Here is a 19,545-nt window from a genome sequence, read left to right as displayed (position 1 = left end):
ATGTTGATTGTGTTGCTGATTTGTATATATTAGTTCTTGTACACAATGCATCTTGTATTCAGCTGTTGAGCGGTCTGTATGGTTTTTTTTTTTTTTTTATAAAAAAAGGTAATACAGGATTAGTCTATATACTTCAAAAATCATGACTGTTTTAATTTCTCAACAGGAGAAGAATAAAGCTATATTGTAAAATTGAATGTGTGGTGGCAGGTATCTTACCATAAAACTTATTTAATTAGAAATCAGAAGCCCAGGCTATTATTTGCCTAAGTTACTGAACTCAACAGGTGTGTTTTTGGGACAGGTGTCTATATGGGACAGGCCTTTAATTCCTTTTATACAAAACTGTTGCTCAGCAAAGGGAATACAATCTAACTGTTTATTTAAACCAGTATGAATATAACATTTAAAAAAAAAATAGGCCTCGAATAACATCAATTATGTGTTATGTTATGACACTGGTTTCACGGCACTTGAGGATTACAGCCCCCTGCATACTGACACAACACTGCTTTATCCTGTTAAAATTATATTCGTAACTTGGATTAACTATGGTGAAAAACACTTTTGATTCTTTTGATCAGTGGACCCATATGAGTAATAGTAATGGACACATACTCTGGTTTTATGAGAGCTTCAGAGGAAGGGAGTCACTGCTTGTTTTTTTGTCATGCTGGTAAATCTGTATGAATTTCAGTCTTCTCTGGTTGGTTTCAGTAAAATAAACTGAACTGAGCTAACATTCAAACATTTATATTTGTATGTGCAATGTGTGATGTGGGTATGAAGTCAACAATCTGGTTTTATACATCCAAAGAACTCCTATAGAAATGAACTGCTTGACAACCAGACCAGGCTTCTAATTGAGACAGGCCTTTATTTTGTCAAAATGTGTAGCCACACCAGGCTAGTAACAGGGACTGGGAGTTTAACTGGGACCAGGCTTTTAATTTGTGTTTTACGGGATGTTAGATTGGAAAAAAAAGAACAAAAAACCTGTTTGTGAAAGTTAGATTTATTTCATCACCAGCAGTAACTGTTAGCAGAGACAGCAGCCCACAGTCACCAATTTTGCTAGTGTTTTACCACAAGTTCAGTCTTATCAATATTCCGACCAGCCACCTCCACTCCGACTCCCTTATGAAACAAAAAGGATGAAGACATCCTGTAGTCTGAACAGTGTCAAATAAATACAATTGCAGTTGTAGTAAAAACATATAAAATCAATTAGGAACAAGTATGTGAGCAATATAGTGTAAAATATTTTTTTTTTTACATAGCATAATCATTTAGTTTTGTTTTTTTTTCCTTGCCATGTTTGCAAATTGCACTTGCATAAACAAAACAGGATGGCACTGCAGGCTTCTTGTTTGCAGACTGTAGGACTCAAAAGGTTTACAAAAAAATTGTATTAAAACAAATACATTAAAAACTCTCCTTCACGAATAGTTTATGAATACTATTAACATCTGACCTTAACTTAGAAATCTTTAAATAAGCTTTGCATTAATACTCTTTCTTAGTCTTAACAAGCATACTGGAATTTGTAACAGCTCTGCCATGTCTACAAGAGGAGCCCAATAACACGAAATGTAGTACGACCCTGAAACTGTAGCACCATATTTACAGGATCATATAGTGAAAATAATATATTGCAATACTGTTTTAATGAGTTACACAGGACATATAGCTATCAAGACTGATGAAGCTGAAATAGTTTCTATGGGCTGTCAGCAGGTTGCCCATACATTAAGGCCAAAAGGAAAATAACTAAGGCAAAAAAGTGTATTTGTCTCTTTTGTTGAATTTCAACCAGCTCAATTTCAAACAAACTGAAAGTCTGGGTTTGTCGCTATGAAATAAATAAGCTGAATCACTGGAAAATCTCAACAAGAATCTGGTAGACAAACATGCACATCTGGTAGAAACACTGTATAATACTTGTAACAATTAGTAGGATTTTTTACAAAGAAAGAGGAATCACCTAAGAGCAAATAAGTAAAACAAAAAAAGTGCAGTCAGAGTAACACAGGCAATAAGTAACCAGCAAACACTGATCTTGAGTCTTCCTCTGATTCAGTAATAATAGTGGTGCATGTCGTTGGAAGACTGGAGGACTGCAGCGGGCAGCTGATACGATGAGTCTTTCCGCAGTCAGAATTTTACATAACTGTTTTGGCACTCTAAAACAAGGCTCTTGGCAAATACTGTTGGATATGTATGTTCTTGTGTTGACGACAACATGATTTGGACCGCGATTAGAGAGTGAAGGAACCAGGTGACTGGCAACTGTCACAAACACTCTGACGGAGCTCCTTAAGGACACTTGGCATGATAGATTTACTGCAAATGAGAAGATAGAAACAGGAGAAAACAATCACATTATGTTGATTGTTGATTGATTGATGAAATTTCACTGAATTACTAAGGTGTAGTTTATTAATGAAAGCAGCAGCTGGGAAGGTTAGATGGAGCAGGAAGCAGAAGACTGAGGTGTGGTTTGCATGCAGGCTTTAGTAGTGAGTCACTGATGCTGCAGGGAGTGTTTGAGTCATTCAGACTTCTGACATCACTCCTGTGTGCTGACATAAACCTTTAAAATTATGCGTTTGTTTAATACAGAAAATAGAGAATAGTAGCTTAAATGTGACAGAAACATGATTAATGAAGTCAAAACTGAACATACTAATGCTGGTGGTTTTGGTTTCTTGGTTTGTCCTTGGTGTTCAACCTAGGACACTCACTGTGGTGCCAATCATTTTATCAATATCTCACAAGTTGTTTTAGACCAGTGAGAGAAAAAGAAGTTGTATTATGAAGTGAGGTTGCATATAAATGAATGGCTCTGGAGAAATAACACAATAAATAACATATATGCTGACAAATGGTAACAAACAATTAAATAGTATAAAAAATGTGCAATAAAACCTTGTGGCCAACGCTTCTGAAATGGATTTCATGTTACAATTTCTAATTATTTGTTGACATCATGTTTTGTTGATTATGCAAAGGATCATCTTCATTGTCCCAGAACATGTCAGAACTCAAACATGGATGAAAGTTTGGTACTTTGAATGACAAATGATATTCACTTACACTTATCAGTGCAAATTTAAAAGGGATGCAGCTTGGAAGCAAGTGTCAGTTGTATCAATATTAGCACATAGGTTTACAGTTTCATGCAGTTCTCATGCCAAATAATGATAGAAATATTAGTCAGAAAATAAAACTTAAAACCCATGCTTGAGGAATTTGTGTCTTCCTTGTTGCAAATTGAACAGATTCTGTATAAACCCTTTTAAAGTTTGTAGAAAAGGTGTGTGTGCATTTTGGCAATGGAAGTATGGTGGACCACAACAGCTTGTCAAGTTATGCAAGGGCACTAACCACCAAAGATTGTGAATGCTACTTCAACAAATTGACTTTGGCAAGTGGGAACAGACTTCCAGATCCATGCAGTGACTGGGCAGAAGACATTAGTAAGTGGCCTGATATACAGTGCCCTCCAAAAGTATTGGAACAGTGAGTCCAATTCGTTTACTTTTGTTGTAGACTGAAAACATTTGGGTTTGACATCAAAAGATGAATATGAGACAAGAGATCAACATTTCAGCTTTTATTTCCAGGTATTTACATCTGGATCTGATACACAACTTAGAAGATAGCATTATTTGTAATGGAACACAAAATTTTTAGGTGAGCAAAAGTATTGGAACATATAAACTTAAAATAGATTAAAGTGAATGAGACTTAATATTTAGTTGCAAATCCTTTGCTTTCAATAACTGCATCAAGCCTGTGACCCACTGACATCACCAAACTTTTGCATTCTTCTTTTGTGATGCTTTTCCAGGCTGTCACCGCAGCCTCTTTCAGTTGTTTTTTGTTTTGGGGGGTTACTCCCTTCAGTCTCCTCTTCAGCAGGTAAAATGCATGCTCTATTGGGTTTAAGTCTGGAGACTGACTTGGCCAGTCTAAAACCTTCCACTTCTTGCCCCTGATGAACTCCTTTGTTGTTTTGGCAGTGTGTTTTGGGTCGTTATCTTGCTGCATGATGAAGGATCTCCCAATCAGTTTGGTTGCATCTTTCTTTAAATTAGCAGACAAAATGTTTCTGTAGACTTCTGAGTTCATTTTGCTGCTGCCATCATGTGTTACATCATCAATGAAGATGAAAGAGCCCGTCCCAGAAGAAGCCATGCAAGCCCAAGCCATGACATTACCTCCACCGTGTTTCACAGATGAGCTTGTATGTTTGGGATCATGAGGAGATCCTTTCTTTCTCCAAACTTTCGCCTTTCCATCACTTTGGAAAAAGTTAATCTTTGTCTCATCAGTCCATAAAACTTTTTCCCAGAATTTTTGAGGCTCATCTCTGTACCTTTTGGCAAATTCCAGCCTGGCCTTCCTATTCTTCTTGCTAATGAGTGGTTTGCATCATCTGGTGTAGCCTCTGTACTTTTGTTCATGAAGTTTTGTGCGAACAGTAGATTGTGATACCTTCACTCCTGCCCTCTGGAGGTTGTTGCTGATGTCACTAACAGTTGTTTTAGGGTCTTTCTTTACAGCTCTCACAATGTTTCTGTCATCAACTGCTGATGTTTTCCTTGGTCTACCTGTTTGACATCTGTTGCTTAGTACACCAGTGGTTTCTTTCTTCTTCAGGACATTCCAAATGGTTGTACTGGCTATGGCCAGTGTTTGTGCAATGGCTCTAATTGATTGTCCATCTTCTCTCAGATTCACAATTGCTTCTTTTTCCCCCATAGACAGCTCTCTGGTTTTCATGTTGGTTCCACTTCTAAATGCAGTCTGCACAGGCAAAACCTATCGTACCCAATCTGAAACTGAGCTCAGACATTCAGTGCTATTTATTGTCTGAATAATCAATGTAATTGGGAGACACCTGGGCAACAAAACACACCTGTCAGTCACATGTTCCAATACTTTTGCTCTCATGAAAAATGGGTGGGTTCAAACAAAAGGTGCTATCTTCTAAGTTGTGTATCAGATCCAGATGTAAATACCTGGAAATAAAAGCTGAAATGTTGATCTCTTGTCTCATATTCATCTTTTGATGTCAAACCCAAATATTTTCAGTCTACAACAAAAATAAAGGAATTGGCCTCACTGTTCCAATACTTTTGGAGGGCACTGTATACACTTATTTGATTGAGAAACCTAGCATGTACACCAGGGAGAAACTACGAGCATACAAGTCACTAGATGCTTACGATTACGTTATCTGTGGACATGTGCAGAACTTGAAATACCACAACATCGATTCAGAGTTTTGTGTGTTGAAATCAGAAATCCTTCCTAGTCAAAGACATGGACACAAGACTGCCATGTATGAAACCAAGATAGCTTGCAGCCATAACTGCTGCCGATTACTCTGAAATGGTTGTGATCCTCTCGGAATCCTGTACAACTTGAGTCCACCAGTGGAATATCGATTCTGACAATCATACACACACAACTAGACATTTTGGTCCTGGTAAAATGTTGAATTCAATGTTTGCAGTTTGATAACTCACCAGAATGACTGCTACTTCCTTGGCCAAAATGCACACGCATCTTTTTGATGCATCGGCTGTAAAATGGTCTACATTATTTTAACATAAAAGCATCAAAGTATAATTGTTTTTATGTTAGAATTAGCACGAGTAGCACAAAAGAAAGCACTGGTTCCACTCAACCTGTCTAACATAGTGAAAACAACCATGCATCACTGACATCCCAAAAATATTAGGTAGTAATAATATTAGTATGCCATATATGGTGTTAGAGTTATGATGGCTCAAAAAACAGAGCACAGTGTTAGAAAAAATTAATGTATGCAAAGCCTGAGAGAAATGCAAATCTTGTAAAAGATATAGAGTTTAAAAAGGGCACAGAAAGCCTTGAAAAAGAACCCAGGGCCTCTGCTGTTGCCTCGTGGCTCAGAGTTGATTTTGCAGTACACATTCTGACTTACATGATGGCCGGAAGAGGCTCCTTTGCCCTTTGTTTTGCCCTTGCCTGCCACCGCTGTGGCACTGTTGCGGCGCGCCTGCTCGTGGTCAAACTCCAGGTCCTCCAGGCGCTGGGTTAGGGCCAGTTTCTGCTGGATGGCCATACGCAGCAGAGAATTCAGGGTCTTCTTCTCATCCTCAGCAGCAGCCAGCTGCCTCTGCATGTCATCCAGCTGGGTCACATACTCATCACACCTGAGGGAAAGAGATGTGGAGAAAAGAGCAAGAGAGGGGGAAAGGAAGAAAAGATAGATAAATGTTATTTCCAGCAGGTGGAGCAATCTGCCTTGAACTGCTGCTGCCATCACATGTTTTCTCCATTCCCCAGACAGCATTTTCCAGATGGGAGGATGAGGTCTCTGCTAGCTCACTCACACAAGCGTTACATCAGACTGTTCCCACAATGCTTTGTGTCTTCCTCACGAACATACACTCAGACATGAAACAGTTGCACAGACTAAGGACTAAAGTTTTGATTTTTTTTCATTATCATGAGAAGAAGCTGAAAAGAGGCAAAATAAGCAGGATATAAAGAAATATGATTGTTCTTTTGGCATTTCTTTATTGTTTCCTGTTACAGATGCATTTTGATGTAAGCCCCAGACCACTTGGCTACACCATGGTTCATTTCATGTTTGTCAGGACTGAAATGTTAACCAGTGATTATGTATAATCTTACCTTGTGGCAAACATGGCTCGAAGAGAGGAGAACGTAGCAGCATCCTCTTTCAGAGCCTTCAGTTCGTTGCGGAGCTTCATCATCGTCTCAGTCACCATGGCCTTCTCGCTCTCGTACTTACTCTTCAGGTTGGCCAGAGCAACCTCAGCCGTCTAAAGGGAATATGAGCTTATATAATTATTCATTCATTATTCATTCACTTCCTGCACTTTCATAAAGTATAAACTCCGGGGTTATTTTTAGCTGAAGACTATCCCCCCTTTCGGCTGTACTTGTCAGTTTGAGAAACAATGAACATCCTTCCTGTCAGAAACACACACCGCAGGCAAGCAAAAACAAACACACACACGTACAGATACACTCAGAGGGATCCTCTGACCTGTTTGTTGGCTTTTAGCACAGCTCTGAGGGTGGCGATCTGTTCCCTTTTGGTGCTTAGCAGGGACTTCAGTTTGAGGATCTCTCCCATGCAGGCCTCTTTGTCCTTGTCTGCCACTGTGCTGAGCTCCAGATTGGCAAGTCTCTGACGTGACAGCTCTGTGGTGCGGTCCACTGCCTGCTGCAGGTGGCAGATCTGGTCCCTGATGATGGCTACGAGGTTATAGATGTTCATGGGTTCTGGTCGGGGCTCCGGGGCCGGGCTAACTGTGGTGCTGCCGGACTTCCCAGGCTCAGTCTCAGTGATCAGCCCATTTGAGAGAAGTACGGAAGACTGTTGCTCCTTCCCTTCCTGCCCCTTTCTTACTTTGGCCTTGCCTTCCTTGTAGTAGTCAAGCATCACACGGTTCGGAGTTTCATTGTTGCACATGCACACGTGGTTGTAGAGATTGGCCAGCTCTTCACTGAAAGCTATGAGCTCGTCCTGGGCCACGTTAAGGCTGCCAAGTGATTCTCCCGCAGCCTCGCTGACCAGACGGAGCTCCTTCTCCAGACGAGCCACCTCCGCTTTATCCGCATGGCTGATCTTCTCCAGAGACGCCAGCTTTGATCTCAACTCGTGGACGTCGCTATCCAGCCGCGCTCGCTCGTCTTCATACTGGGTTCGACATTCCTCGTACTGTGCCCTCAGGGTCTTCAGCTCCTGCCTCAATTCCCCGGCTTCAGACACCGCCACAGTGTATTTACACTGCAGAATCTCAGGGCCGTTGATGTCCAGCTCGTAGTAGTCTCCGTCATCGTGGCTGTCCCTGTCTTTCTCACTGTCGAGGGCGGACTGGCGCTCCTTACTGGCCTGCAGTTTCCTCATTGCAGTGAGGTTCTCAGTCAGCCTGTTGACAGTTTCCTTTTGCTCAGACACAGTCCCATAGGCCTGCTCCAGGTGCTTCTGGCTCTCCTGTAAAGAGCTGATCAGGGCTGCTTTCTCCCGCTCCACCTGAACATAAATGTTAAAACAAAGTCAACTTTAGTCATTTGTCCAACCTAATAAAAAAAAAAACCTTTGACAAACTGGAAGAATGCACATTGTATCTTTATCTCCTTTCCCTGACAGAAGAATACGCTTTAGTGAAAAGTTTAATCCATTTTCGAGTGAATGTGTTGAAAACATGAGATCAGGCAACACACTGTTGTAAATCAGCAAGTAATGGAGCTGGACGGTCAAAGAGCATCCTGAGGATTTCATACCTGCACAAGCTGTTGTTTCAATTTCTGGATCTCAGAGATGTTGAGCTCACTGAGCAGGTCGTCCACCAGGCTAGGAGCCGGCTTGAAAGCCTCTCCTCTCTTCACACCGGCTCTGTTGTCTTCATCACCTTCACCTGCCTTGGCCAAGCCGTTTTCAAAGCCTCTGATCAGGTCATCGTTGTCGGGCTCGGTGATGGCCGAGGGATCGTCGTGGAGTTTTAGGTTGTCGAAGGAGATGTTGAAAGAGCTGTTGTACACGGAGCCGCCAATGGTCATGTAGTGGGAGAGCTCCTTGCGAAGAGTGGCCTTCTGCTCGCGCTCTGTTTTAATCGTTTCCAAGGCCTCCGTTAGCTGCCGCTCAGCGATCTCTCTCAGACGCATGGCTTCCTCCAGCTGGCTGTTGAGGCACTGGGAGTCCTCCTCCAGACGGCGGATCTCATGTTTCAGACCTTCATATTCCACCTTAGCAGATGGTCAAAAATATAAAGACAACTGTTAATAATTTTATTCTATTAATTTGTGTCCACTTTAGTTTCTTTATTACACCAAAGTGCCTAATGTTGTCCAAAATGACAAAAAAAAGCTGTCCAGAGACCATAAAACCTTACATGTAAAATTTGGTGTGAAAAATGAAAAAGGGAAGAACATTTTTTGACTAACATTATAAATTATAGCAAAACTCAAAAGTTGTGGGAAGGCAACATGTCTTTAATGTCTTACTTTGTCACTTTCTAACATGACACAATAACTACGTGATTATACTAGAACAAAAACAAACAATCATGTGTGTACTTTGGGTCATAATAAAGTTTAAACAGTAAGAACATGACTATTTTTCCACCCAGTTCCAGATGTGTAACAGAGTGAGTATCATGTTCTTTGTCTCACCTGGTTCTGTCTCAGCACAGACACTTGTTTCTGAAGAGAGATGTTCTCCTCCTCCAGCTCGCTGTAGTCCTGCAGCAGACGAGCCTCCCGCACCTTGTACTCTCTCATGTCATCGCGCAGCTGACCTCGCTGCAGCTCTGCCAGCTCTGAATTCTGCACACAGGAACAGAAAGAGATGGCATGTTACGAAAGGCTGCTTGAGAAAAAAACTCTATAAATAAATGCTCACTATCTTTGAGTGAGTGAAAACACCCCTGCAGCGTAAACTACATCCTTGCAACCGTCTGGTCGGGTGAAATGAGAATCATCACGTCAGCACGTTTCACATACCACAGGGGCAAGACTTTGGCAGGCGACTGTAATGACGGAAGAAGGATATGGTCCATTTACCAATCCATGCTACAGAGAGCCGTGGCGGAGGACATCCTTTGTGTCACTCACACTGGACCATTACATCATCTTTCCTGCTGGTTTCATGGCGATCCCACTAACCTGACCTCCCCCCGACACGCGCAAACTTCAATGCTCTCACACCTCACCCCGACAACTAGTGGTGGTCCATGTCAATCTAAACTTGTGGCTTTACTAACCTTCTCTTCATACTATTTTAAATGTTACTTACTACATTATCGGACAGATGCAAACCATTTCAACCACAACCAGTAAAGTTAACGACTCCCGTTTACAACTGTGAGATAAACTAGTCCCCTATTTTGACACCAAAAACAAAATTTCATTTTTCCACAGCTTTACAACAAAAAAGGCTAGTGTAAAAACACATAACACACAAAACAGAGGGAGCAATTTTAGGTTGACATATTAAAGTTATATACACACACAAAAAAAGAGAGAGGTTATAAGATTTATTTTGTATTCTTGCTGACCGAAATAATTTATACTTAATCTGCATTTTGATATTTGCATAATTGAACGCTCACCTCTCTCATCTCCAGGGCAATGGCCGACAGGCGATCGTTTTCAGCTTGCGAGCTGGTGAGCGAAGCTTTGGCCTGTCGGAGCTCATTCTGCAGCTCTAGGACCTTCTGCTGGTAGAGAGCCTCCTTACTGGCAGACTCCAGGATCAGTGACTCTTCCCTGCTTTCCCCATCTGCTGCCACTTTCCTGTGGGCTGAGTAGGCTTGTCCAAAGGCCTGGGAACAGAGACAAAGAATTAGATCAGAGCAAACTGCTTTGATCGAGGATTAATGGCCAGCCTTTTTTAAGACACACACACACGGAACCACAAGTACGGCCAAAATAACCACCAGTGATATATATAAAGTTTCTCTTAACTACACAGTGTTTATTACCAGGGCCTGTCATAGTCTGAATTTAACACTGCCTGTCTGTTTGCCTTTTGTGTCACAGAAGACCACTCACTCAGGAGTACTGTGTCACCCTGCTGCTACATTTTGGTTTTATGTCATGTTCATATTAGCCACTAACAGAGCATGAAGAGAGATTACTGCACATACTGATTACATTTGAACTGCATGAATTTTAATTTGTCACGCTCACATGACACGCTAGGGCCAGCTGGAGTCTGCTGTCGTCCAATCCACATTCAGGGAACAAAAACATTTCATTCAGTTTGTTCTGTCTTGGAAATCTGAGTTCAGATGACCAAATTTGAATTTACAGTCATATGTTGAAAATATCTAAATTTAAAGTGTGCGCTCCCTTACATGTTAATTCAGGGCAAAAAAATCCCTGCTGGACATTTAAGAGGAATATTCATGTATCAAAATAAAATATAGGTGGTAAAAGTTAAGTTTTTATTTCTACTAAACCTATCACATATTCATCACTGAGTTCTTTTTCACACGACAATGACAATATATTGCAAGATAAAGCAAGAAATGGTCAGATACTGTTTTGCAATTGAACTAAATAACCACTGCATTTTGGCATCGTCAGTGAATCTGGGCCACAATAACCACAAAAAACTCCACGAGATGGTCAGCGTTTCCATGGCAGAGAGGTGGGCAAGGCAGTGTCTAATGGAGGTGACCACTCATGGGGTCCTAAATGCACTAATGGCTGGAAACCAAGGGAAGTATAGAGGCTTAGGTTAACAGTATTGACGGAGCCAGAACAATAGTTTAAATAGGATGAACAGGGTGACGTCAGATTCCCACAGCCATCTGACTTAAAGGCTTGTAGACACGCAGCCAACAAGCACTGACACCGAGCCAAACTGGTGACGTTATAACTACTGCCCAAGAAAGTCCTGCAACCCATCAGAGCTGTAGCTCTCCTTCCCACAGGCATCTACAACAGTTTCAGTCAAACAAAGTGACATGTATGCAGCAGTCAGTCGTAATGTGAATCCATCTGTAACCTAAAGCACAGTGGGTGCTGATGGATGATTCCTTCTCCTACATTAGTGACATACTCTACTGAAGAGGAAGCAGCAGTCCGAATCATGAGATACCAGAACAATGACGGCAACACTGAGTCACTTAGTGACTGGATTGTGATCTACGGCACGAATAATGTGATGTGGACAAAAATCAACATCAATGTGCAACTTAGAATAAGTCATCCAGTGGAGACGCATAAGCAAGTTCCTCATCATGACTCAGGGTTTAACTTAGTGATAGAAAACAGAGCTGTAACAATTAGTCACTTAATTTGTCAGTTAAATGCCAAACATTCCCTGGTTGCAGCTTCTTCAATGCTAGGATCTGATGATTTGTTTGAAATGTATGACAGTAACCTGATTGTATTTAAGGTTTCAACTGTTGGTTGAACAAAACAAACAACATGAACATGTGACTTTAGGCTGTGGAAAATTTTAACAGGCATCTTTTACTATTTTGAGACACTTATAGACCAAGCAATGAATCCATTAAATAAAACACTCATTAATTGATAATAAAAATGATCATTATGTGTAGTAATGCTTGTAATTAAACATTGCTAGCTTCTGTCCACAATGAAATATCCCAATACACTAAATTATTATTGTTGTTGAAATTATTATCACCAGTGAAGCCAATGTGGAAGTGTCTTAGGATGCAGTTCCTCTAAGGTTTATAAACTGGCTGCAAGTCTATACTGAGCAGACGGGAAAACCCCAACTTCTCTCTTGAAACAGTCAAAATTTCCCCAAAAAAGTTAGGATATTAGTATCTCATGTCGCTTCTTCTTATCTCTCATTGTGGAAATTATAAAAGTCATTGGTTTATTAAAAAGCAGTGTTGTCATAAATATCGATTTTTCTATACATATCGATTCTCAACATTAGAAGCGTTTTCAATACTTATTTTTCTGTGGTACTTATACACCAGTACCACATGTGCCTCCTCACTCTGTGGTATTGTCACTGTGTACAACAGTCATTGTGCTGTTCTCTGCTACTAACCAAGAAGACTTAGACTTAGACTTTTTCATTGGCATTCTTTTGTTCACAAAGCTATTTCTGGCCTACGTCTAGCATAGTTATGTGTGTACATTAAGCAAAAAATGAAAATAGCTGCTCTCCATTCACAAAACATGTTCTTATTGTCTGCACTGAGGGTATGTACAGAGTTTGGCAAGCGAGCATTTATGTATGCAGCTCCTTACATGTGGAATCTTCTGCAGAAGGACTGAAGTTACAGAAGATACACTCACTGGTTCCTCTCGGCCATCTCAAAGCACTGTTGTGGGATTTTTGTACACAATTTTCAATATGCCAATGTCATGGTGTGTCTTAGCTGGTCTTTGTACTCATGTGTAATTCATGTGTAATTGCTGTTTGCGTTTTTATGGTTCATTTCTGGTATATATTAACATACTTTTTTTTGGCTTTTCTTTGTAGTAATCTTATTTTGTGTTTTATATAACTTGTTTTAGAGCTTTACATTCTTATTCTGTATTTTTGTTTTATGTTGTCGGTCTGTAACTTATGTTGCTGCCAGTCTTGGCCAGAACACTCCTGAAAAAGAGATTTTTCAGGTTAAATAAAATAAACAAATAAAAAAAAGTTGATGTTGTCATGATTAAGTATAATTATCTTTTCATTAAAAAAATAAATAAATAAATAAAATGTAATGCCCTAAATGTCATCTCCCCTCGGTACTGAAAATGGTAAATATATATCTACATTATATAAGACAAAAATGTGTGTTTTGCTCTGTTTTTGCTTGACCGACAGGTGTTACTGCTTTTTCCATCTCATCTTAGCTTTGCCCAGGCTCTTCCTCTAATTTTGCAATTTGTAGCTCCAATATGAGCCAGATATGGCGACAGATGGTGGACCTAAAATTCAAATCATCCCTTCAGAAATCAGTGGATGATGTGACAGATTTCAATGTTCATATACTAAAACAATAACTGTGTTGAAGCCATAATGGATGTGAAAGAATTTTGTTGACAACAACATTTACAGCTTAAATGAGTTGGGTAAAACCATTCAGGCAGCTGTATTTAGTGATAATGATGGATGTTGGAAAGGAGAACTTCAGGGAAACCAGAGGTTGGCTCAATTGTAGCTGTGGGGTTGAAATGTGTCTCCAAAGAGCAGGAGAAATAAACACAAGACACCATGACAGGGGAGTTAAAAAACAACATGGAGGAGTATTATCCTTCTCAAGATTCCCTTTTAACTGGACTGCAAAACAAGTCTGAAACGTGTCTTTTTTCCATGACACCCTGACCTACCCTGTTACTGTTAAACCCAATAAACTAACCTTGCAGCAGGTTGGCCACATAGGTATCTAAATTTGACATACTGCTGCAGCTGCAGAGGTCTGATCTGAAGGCCTCACCCTCCCATACCAACAAGTAACGTTACAGGCAAGTGACCAAAAAGAAATGTCAGGTTTTATCCTTTAATATGAGAAAAACATTACACCACACGACTATTATTTTGTTTATAAATCTATGAATGGCATTTAGCTACCACATGACAGTCTGTCACAACCTTATGAGAGACTTCTAACTTAATTTAAGAGACATCCAGCTTGTCAATTTACTATTGTGGCACACTGGTTTTGGAGACATGAACCCAAGTTGTGGCTGAGCTTGAAAGGAGCCAGGCCCATGATTGATAGCTTATATAACCTGTGATGGTTCTGATTACAGCCTGTGTGGTTCTGACTGACACGTTCAAAGCCGTTGGTAAACAGAATACTGACCGTTGCTGCACCAGAATCTTAACGGCTAACGTGCTGCTAACAGAATAACTGCCAGGTTAAATGTGGTGCGGTCACATACCGATACAGTTAACGTTAGGTTAACGTTACAACCTCGGTTTTTTAATTATCTGTCTGCGTGGCTATGACCTCAGGTTACCTCCTTCAGCTGATCCAGCTCATGTCGGACCGTCTCGTATTCTGTTTCCAACTCATCGAATCGCTGCTTGAGCTGCTGTTTCTCCTCCAGCACCGCCAGCCCGTACTCCGCCGCCTGGATCTTCTCATGGGTCGTCTCACGGAGCTCCCGGGTGAGACGCTCGACCTCGACTTGAAGCCACTGCGGCCCGGCCTCTGTCACCAGCACCGCTTCGGGATATTCCTGCTCCTCCATAGACATCTTGGTGAGCCGCCGACTCCCAACTGTAACGGGACCCAGCCCAGGCTAAACAGAAAACCACCAAGACCGCAAATCACTGCCTTCTTTGTTTGAACCGCATTGTCGAGACTTAAATGGCGTTGAGCTCCTTTTGCCTTTTGCCGCCGCAGACTTCAACGATGCTAAACGTACACGATACTTTTGTCATTCTCGAAGAGTTTCTTCAGCTACTCCGTGAAGCTGACAGAGGAAACTTCAGTTGAGATCATCGATTGGAAAAAGCTACTCCTTGCACGGCATTCAAATCGGGATGAGTGGAAAGGGAAATGTAGTTTTGAATGGGACGCCAGTATCTCAACGGCTACGCACTGCAGCTACCATATTGACTTCAAGTACCAGAATGCACTGCGCGGGCTTGGACGTGATCCAGGGACTTACTGACGATTTCAATACAGTACTGCCATCTAGAGGCTTTAGCATGAAACTACCCTCAAGGCAAATACTACATTTTATTTTTTAAAGGCACATAGTGACTATAGCTACAAGAAACGATTATTTTAACTATTAATTACCTGTCGAATATTTCTAAATTAAGTAATTAATTTTATAGTCCATACATTTTGTCTCACTAATAGCCCTGAACTACAAAAAACTAAAAAACATTTAAAATTATGTAAAATACAGAATGTAGACTGGAGCTATCAAATATTTGGCATTTTTGCTCAATTACTTAGACTTGCACTCTACAAATATAAAACAGTTATTATTTTTCCTGTTATGTCAGTAAACATGTCTGTAAAACTGTGCAGACATTGCTAATGTAATGTCAAATGCCAAAGACAAATGTAGATTCCAAACTCCTCCACGATTGAACCGACCCACTCTGCACTTTTAAAAGCATCAAGACAGACTGTAAAAGCATCAAAACATATTCATATGAATGTGAAAGCAAAACTGTCTTATCAGGGACTTTCCTTCTGACTGTAAACAATACTTGGCAGAGTGGTTTGACTGGGTTCAGGAAGTGTTCTTGATGTTTCATTATTTTGTTGCTGCTACACCTGTGTGGAGAATTCAGCTGCAGCTGGACATAGATGGTGTGTATACCTGTATGCCTGTGTTTCTGGGTCTCAGGGCTTTCACCTGTGGTACTGTTAATTCATGCTCTCACTATATTTATATTACTTTATGTTATATAACTATATATTCTTTCTGCTGTTCCTCTTTCTTTTAAGTCTCCACCCTTTCTATTTCTGTATCAAGCAACAGCCTACATTCTATTCATCTATCAAGTTATTAACTGTTGTCTCCACCAAGAGATCATGATAATGTGTCTTTTTCAGGAATATGGAAGGGGACCTTTACCTACACTGTATGTACATTAGTTGCACAAAATAAAAAGAATCCACATTTATTTAGAACATATTTCTCAATTTTAATCTCTCTTCTTCTGAACATTTCAGACAAATACTTCCATTTTTATTCAATCTGCTTTGGTCTGGGATGTGGAACAGCACTCTATAGGCCCTTTTGTTGTAAGCAGACAAACACTTAAATTCCAGTGGTCTAATTTATCAACAAATTTACCTTTTTTTTTGTAAAATGGCCCCTGTTTAATATTGTTTGTGTTTCATTTTCAGCACTCATGATTCCATTAGTTCTTGGTGGGTTTTTCACCATAGTGTTTGAGATTGTGGGCATAATATCTGGTAAGCTGAGCTTTGTTTTAACAACACATTGCAGTCATTACTTTAACAAGCGGGTGTAGCTTTGAAATTCTCAATGCTGTTTTAGTTGAGCCTCTCACCAACTTTCTGTTTTATTAAAAAACAATGACAGTACAGTTGATCTTTTTCATGTTTCCTATCAGATCTGCCAGCCCATACTAAGAGGTGTAAAGGACCTCCCTATGAGAGAAGAGGTAAGTTTACTTAAAGGGGAGCACCACTTAAATTAAGGATTCCAACATGTTATTTCCATGGCTGAGAAAAGTTCAAGTAATGTTTGTGAACACGAGCTACTCTTTCTCAAAGCCAGAAACCAGAGAAGTGAGTTTCAGACTTGTGATGTCATTGGGTATAACGGCTTTATTTTATTGTTATAGAGTTTTTAAACAGAATATGTACCCATATACTCAGAACTTTACCCTGGGTGCTCTCCATGTCATCTCTAACATCTCTCCCAATGAATTGCCTATGGAGCAGCTCCAGACGTCATACTTGATGAGGTCAACAAATTTAAGTTTTAGCACTCTAGTTTTTGGATTTGTGAGAGAGTTGTTCATGTTCACTGATATTTTTGAACTGTCTGAGACCATAGGAATAACATTTATAAATTTTGAAAATGAAAATATGTTCAAATGATTAATATCTAATAGTCTATACATGAATTAACTGATTAATAACTGTTAAAATGTGAGTTATCAATAATTATTGCCATCTTTACACACTACTGATAAAACAATGACCTTGAATCCTATTTATGATTCAGTACCTGTGTTTAGACCTGTACTTTATAACAACTAACACCACCATCTAACTCTCTCTTTAGATGTTTACTGGGGATTTCTTTTTGCACTTTTTGTGGCCATCGTGAACCTCAACTCATATCACGGTAAAGCTGCATGACTTTAAAGCATGTGAGATTTGCTGATGCCAAGGGAATATACTGTTTCTGTGGTTACATGTTGTGCTTTATTCCAGTCTACACACTGTCTTACGGATGTGGAATCACGATGTTTGCTCTCAGAGGAGCAAAACGGAAATACAGCACTCTATGGTAGGTGGGCTAACAAAAGCTGATTTAAGTTTCACACATTGTTCTGACAGATTGACAGGCTTTGTAGCTTTATCACAGGTTGAATTCAGCAACTTTAAATGTCTTTGAAAGTTGAAGTGATGGTATTTGTGTAATTTTTTTGGACAGGAAGCTGAGAAAGAGACAACGCCGCCAGTGGTAGATGGACTTACAACCATAGAGGGGGAATTTACAGGCACTGATATCTGTGGTTTCAGCTGGGTCAAAGAGCAGAACTGCATTTGAGGAAATGAACTTCAGACTCAGGGATGGTGAAGTCATTTACGTCACGGAAACAAGCACATGTAGTCATCTGTTGGGCTGTTTTATGGTCAGATCTTTGTTTGTCCATTTTTAAGTTAAAAAGACATTTCACTCCTCACCTCAAAATACATATTTTTCCCCTTAAGTGTAGTGCTATTCATCAGTCGAGATTGTTTTGGTGTGAGTTGGAGATATCGGCCAGAGAGATGTCACCCTTCTTTCCAGTGTAATCGAATTAGGAGGCACTCGGCTTGTGGTGCTCAGTGCACCAAAAAATGCATTTAAAAAACTGAACAGCAATGTTTCTTTCCAGAAATCAAGATCTGGATACTCAACATAATTCACAGGTCTTGTTGTGAGTAGTTTCATGTAGGAACTATTTTCTTATCTTTCAACCTAACAACACCTGCCAAATACATCATCGCAGGGATGAAAGGCTTGGCTCGGGACAGCATGAGAGGTGAACATTAATGACGTCGTCCTCGGCTGAGCTGTAACATTAGCTAGCTCACTGGTGCTAAGTGAGCCAGCAGTAGATGCATGCTTCCGTCTGCATGGTGATACTGTTGATGGTAGAAAGAAAATAGCTTCCAAATGTAACTGTATTTTTGGACCGTCACAAGTCGAGTGCCATCTTGTTCTATTATATTGGAGGGGAGGCAGACATATCTATGGCTGATATCTCCAACACTCACACTAAAACAATCCATCCATCCACCCATTTGCATCCGTTTCTCTGGGGCCAGGTTGCGGGGTCAGCAGGCTGAGCAAAGCACCCCAGACATCCCTCTCCCCAGCAACGCTTTCCAGCTCCTCCTGGGGGAGTCGTTCCCAGGCCAGATGAGATATGTAATCCCTCCAGTGTGTTCTGGGTCTGCTCCGGGACCTCCTACCAGTGGGACATGCCCAGAACACCTCCAACGGGAGGCGCCCAGGAGGCATCCTTGATCAGATGCCCGAACCACCTCAACTGGCCCATTTCGATGTGAAGGAGCAGTGGCTCTACTCCAAGCTCCTTCCGGACGTCCGAGCTCCTCACCCTATCTCTAAGGCTGAGCCCAGAAACCCCACGGAGGAAACTCATTTTGGCTGCTTGTATCTGCAACCTCATTCTTTCGGTCACTACCCAGAGCTCATGACCATAGGTGAGGGCTGGGATGTTGATGGACCAGTAAATCGAAAGCTTCGCCTTCTGGCTCAGCTCCCTCTTCACCACAATGGACAGGTGCAGCGCCCACATCACTGCAGAAGCTGCACCAAACCGCCAACCCATCTCACACTCCATTCTACCCTCACTTGTGAACAAGACCCTGAGATACTTGAACTCCCTCGCTTGAGGCAGTAACTCTCCCCCAACCTGGAGGGGGCAATCCACCGATTTCCGGCAGAGAACCATGGCCTCAGATATGGAGGTACTGACTCTAATCCTGACTGCTTCACACTTGGCTGCAAACCGCTCCAGACAACCTAGATTGATCAATAGCACTACAGGTATGAGGAAAGATATGTATTTTTGATTTTAGAGTGAACTGTCCCTTTAACAATGTGTATCAGCTATCTCAGGGATGTACAGTAAAGAAGTAATTAAATTATGAAACAAGTGATGCAGATGTGTACTGTATGAATTGCTTTATACTAATGTATGTTGGCATTAATCATGGTTTTGTATCACTTACTGAGACACTGATTAAATTAAAGGTCATGTACAGATTCCTGTGTATGTTTACTGCTTGAACTACACACCTCAACAGAAATATGTTTCTAGGGGAAAAAACAAACGAC

The 19,545-nt window shown here is 40.8% G+C and overlaps 2 protein-coding genes across 3 annotated transcripts; one reads left to right on the top strand and one right to left on the bottom strand.

Annotated features, from left to right (window-relative positions):
- Positions 1 to 859: 859 nt before the first annotated feature.
- Positions 860 to 14,966, bottom strand: LOC117256191 (protein bicaudal D homolog 2-like). The gene is made up of 8 exons (XM_033625449.2): positions 14,485 to 14,966; positions 10,143 to 10,355; positions 9,205 to 9,357; positions 8,317 to 8,778; positions 7,073 to 8,065; positions 6,694 to 6,845; positions 5,978 to 6,209; positions 860 to 2,343 (listed from the first exon to the last, which is right to left on the bottom strand). The coding sequence occupies exons 1-8, from the start codon at positions 14,722 to 14,724 to the stop codon at positions 2,341 to 2,343; spliced, it is 2,448 nt and encodes an 815-aa protein (XP_033481340.1). The 5' UTR covers positions 14,725 to 14,966; the 3' UTR covers positions 860 to 2,340.
- Position 14,967: 1 nt separating this feature from the next.
- Positions 14,968 to 19,473, top strand: LOC144463655 (uncharacterized). 2 transcript variants are annotated; one of them, XM_078168563.1, is made up of 8 exons: positions 14,968 to 15,800; positions 16,047 to 16,075; positions 16,167 to 16,238; positions 16,344 to 16,412; positions 16,574 to 16,624; positions 17,254 to 17,316; positions 17,406 to 17,481; positions 17,629 to 19,473. In XM_078168563.1, the coding sequence occupies exons 2-8, from the start codon at positions 16,051 to 16,053 to the stop codon at positions 17,660 to 17,662; spliced, it is 390 nt and encodes a 129-aa protein (XP_078024689.1). In that variant the 5' UTR covers positions 14,968 to 15,800; positions 16,047 to 16,050; the 3' UTR covers positions 17,663 to 19,473. The 2 variants fall into 2 exon arrangements, with proteins under 2 accessions (XP_078024689.1, XP_078024694.1); XM_078168568.1 differs by lacking the exon at positions 14,968 to 15,800 and having other exon boundaries at positions 15,815 to 16,075.
- The last annotated feature ends 72 nt before the right edge of the window (positions 19,474 to 19,545 follow it).

This window comes from Epinephelus lanceolatus, chromosome 1 (assembly GCF_041903045.1).
Source record: "Epinephelus lanceolatus isolate andai-2023 chromosome 1, ASM4190304v1, whole genome shotgun sequence".
In the NCBI taxonomy this organism is placed as follows: domain Eukaryota; kingdom Metazoa; phylum Chordata; class Actinopteri; order Perciformes; family Serranidae; genus Epinephelus; species Epinephelus lanceolatus.
Note: the sequence above shows the minus strand (reverse complement) of the source record. Positions and strands in the feature narration are given on the sequence as shown.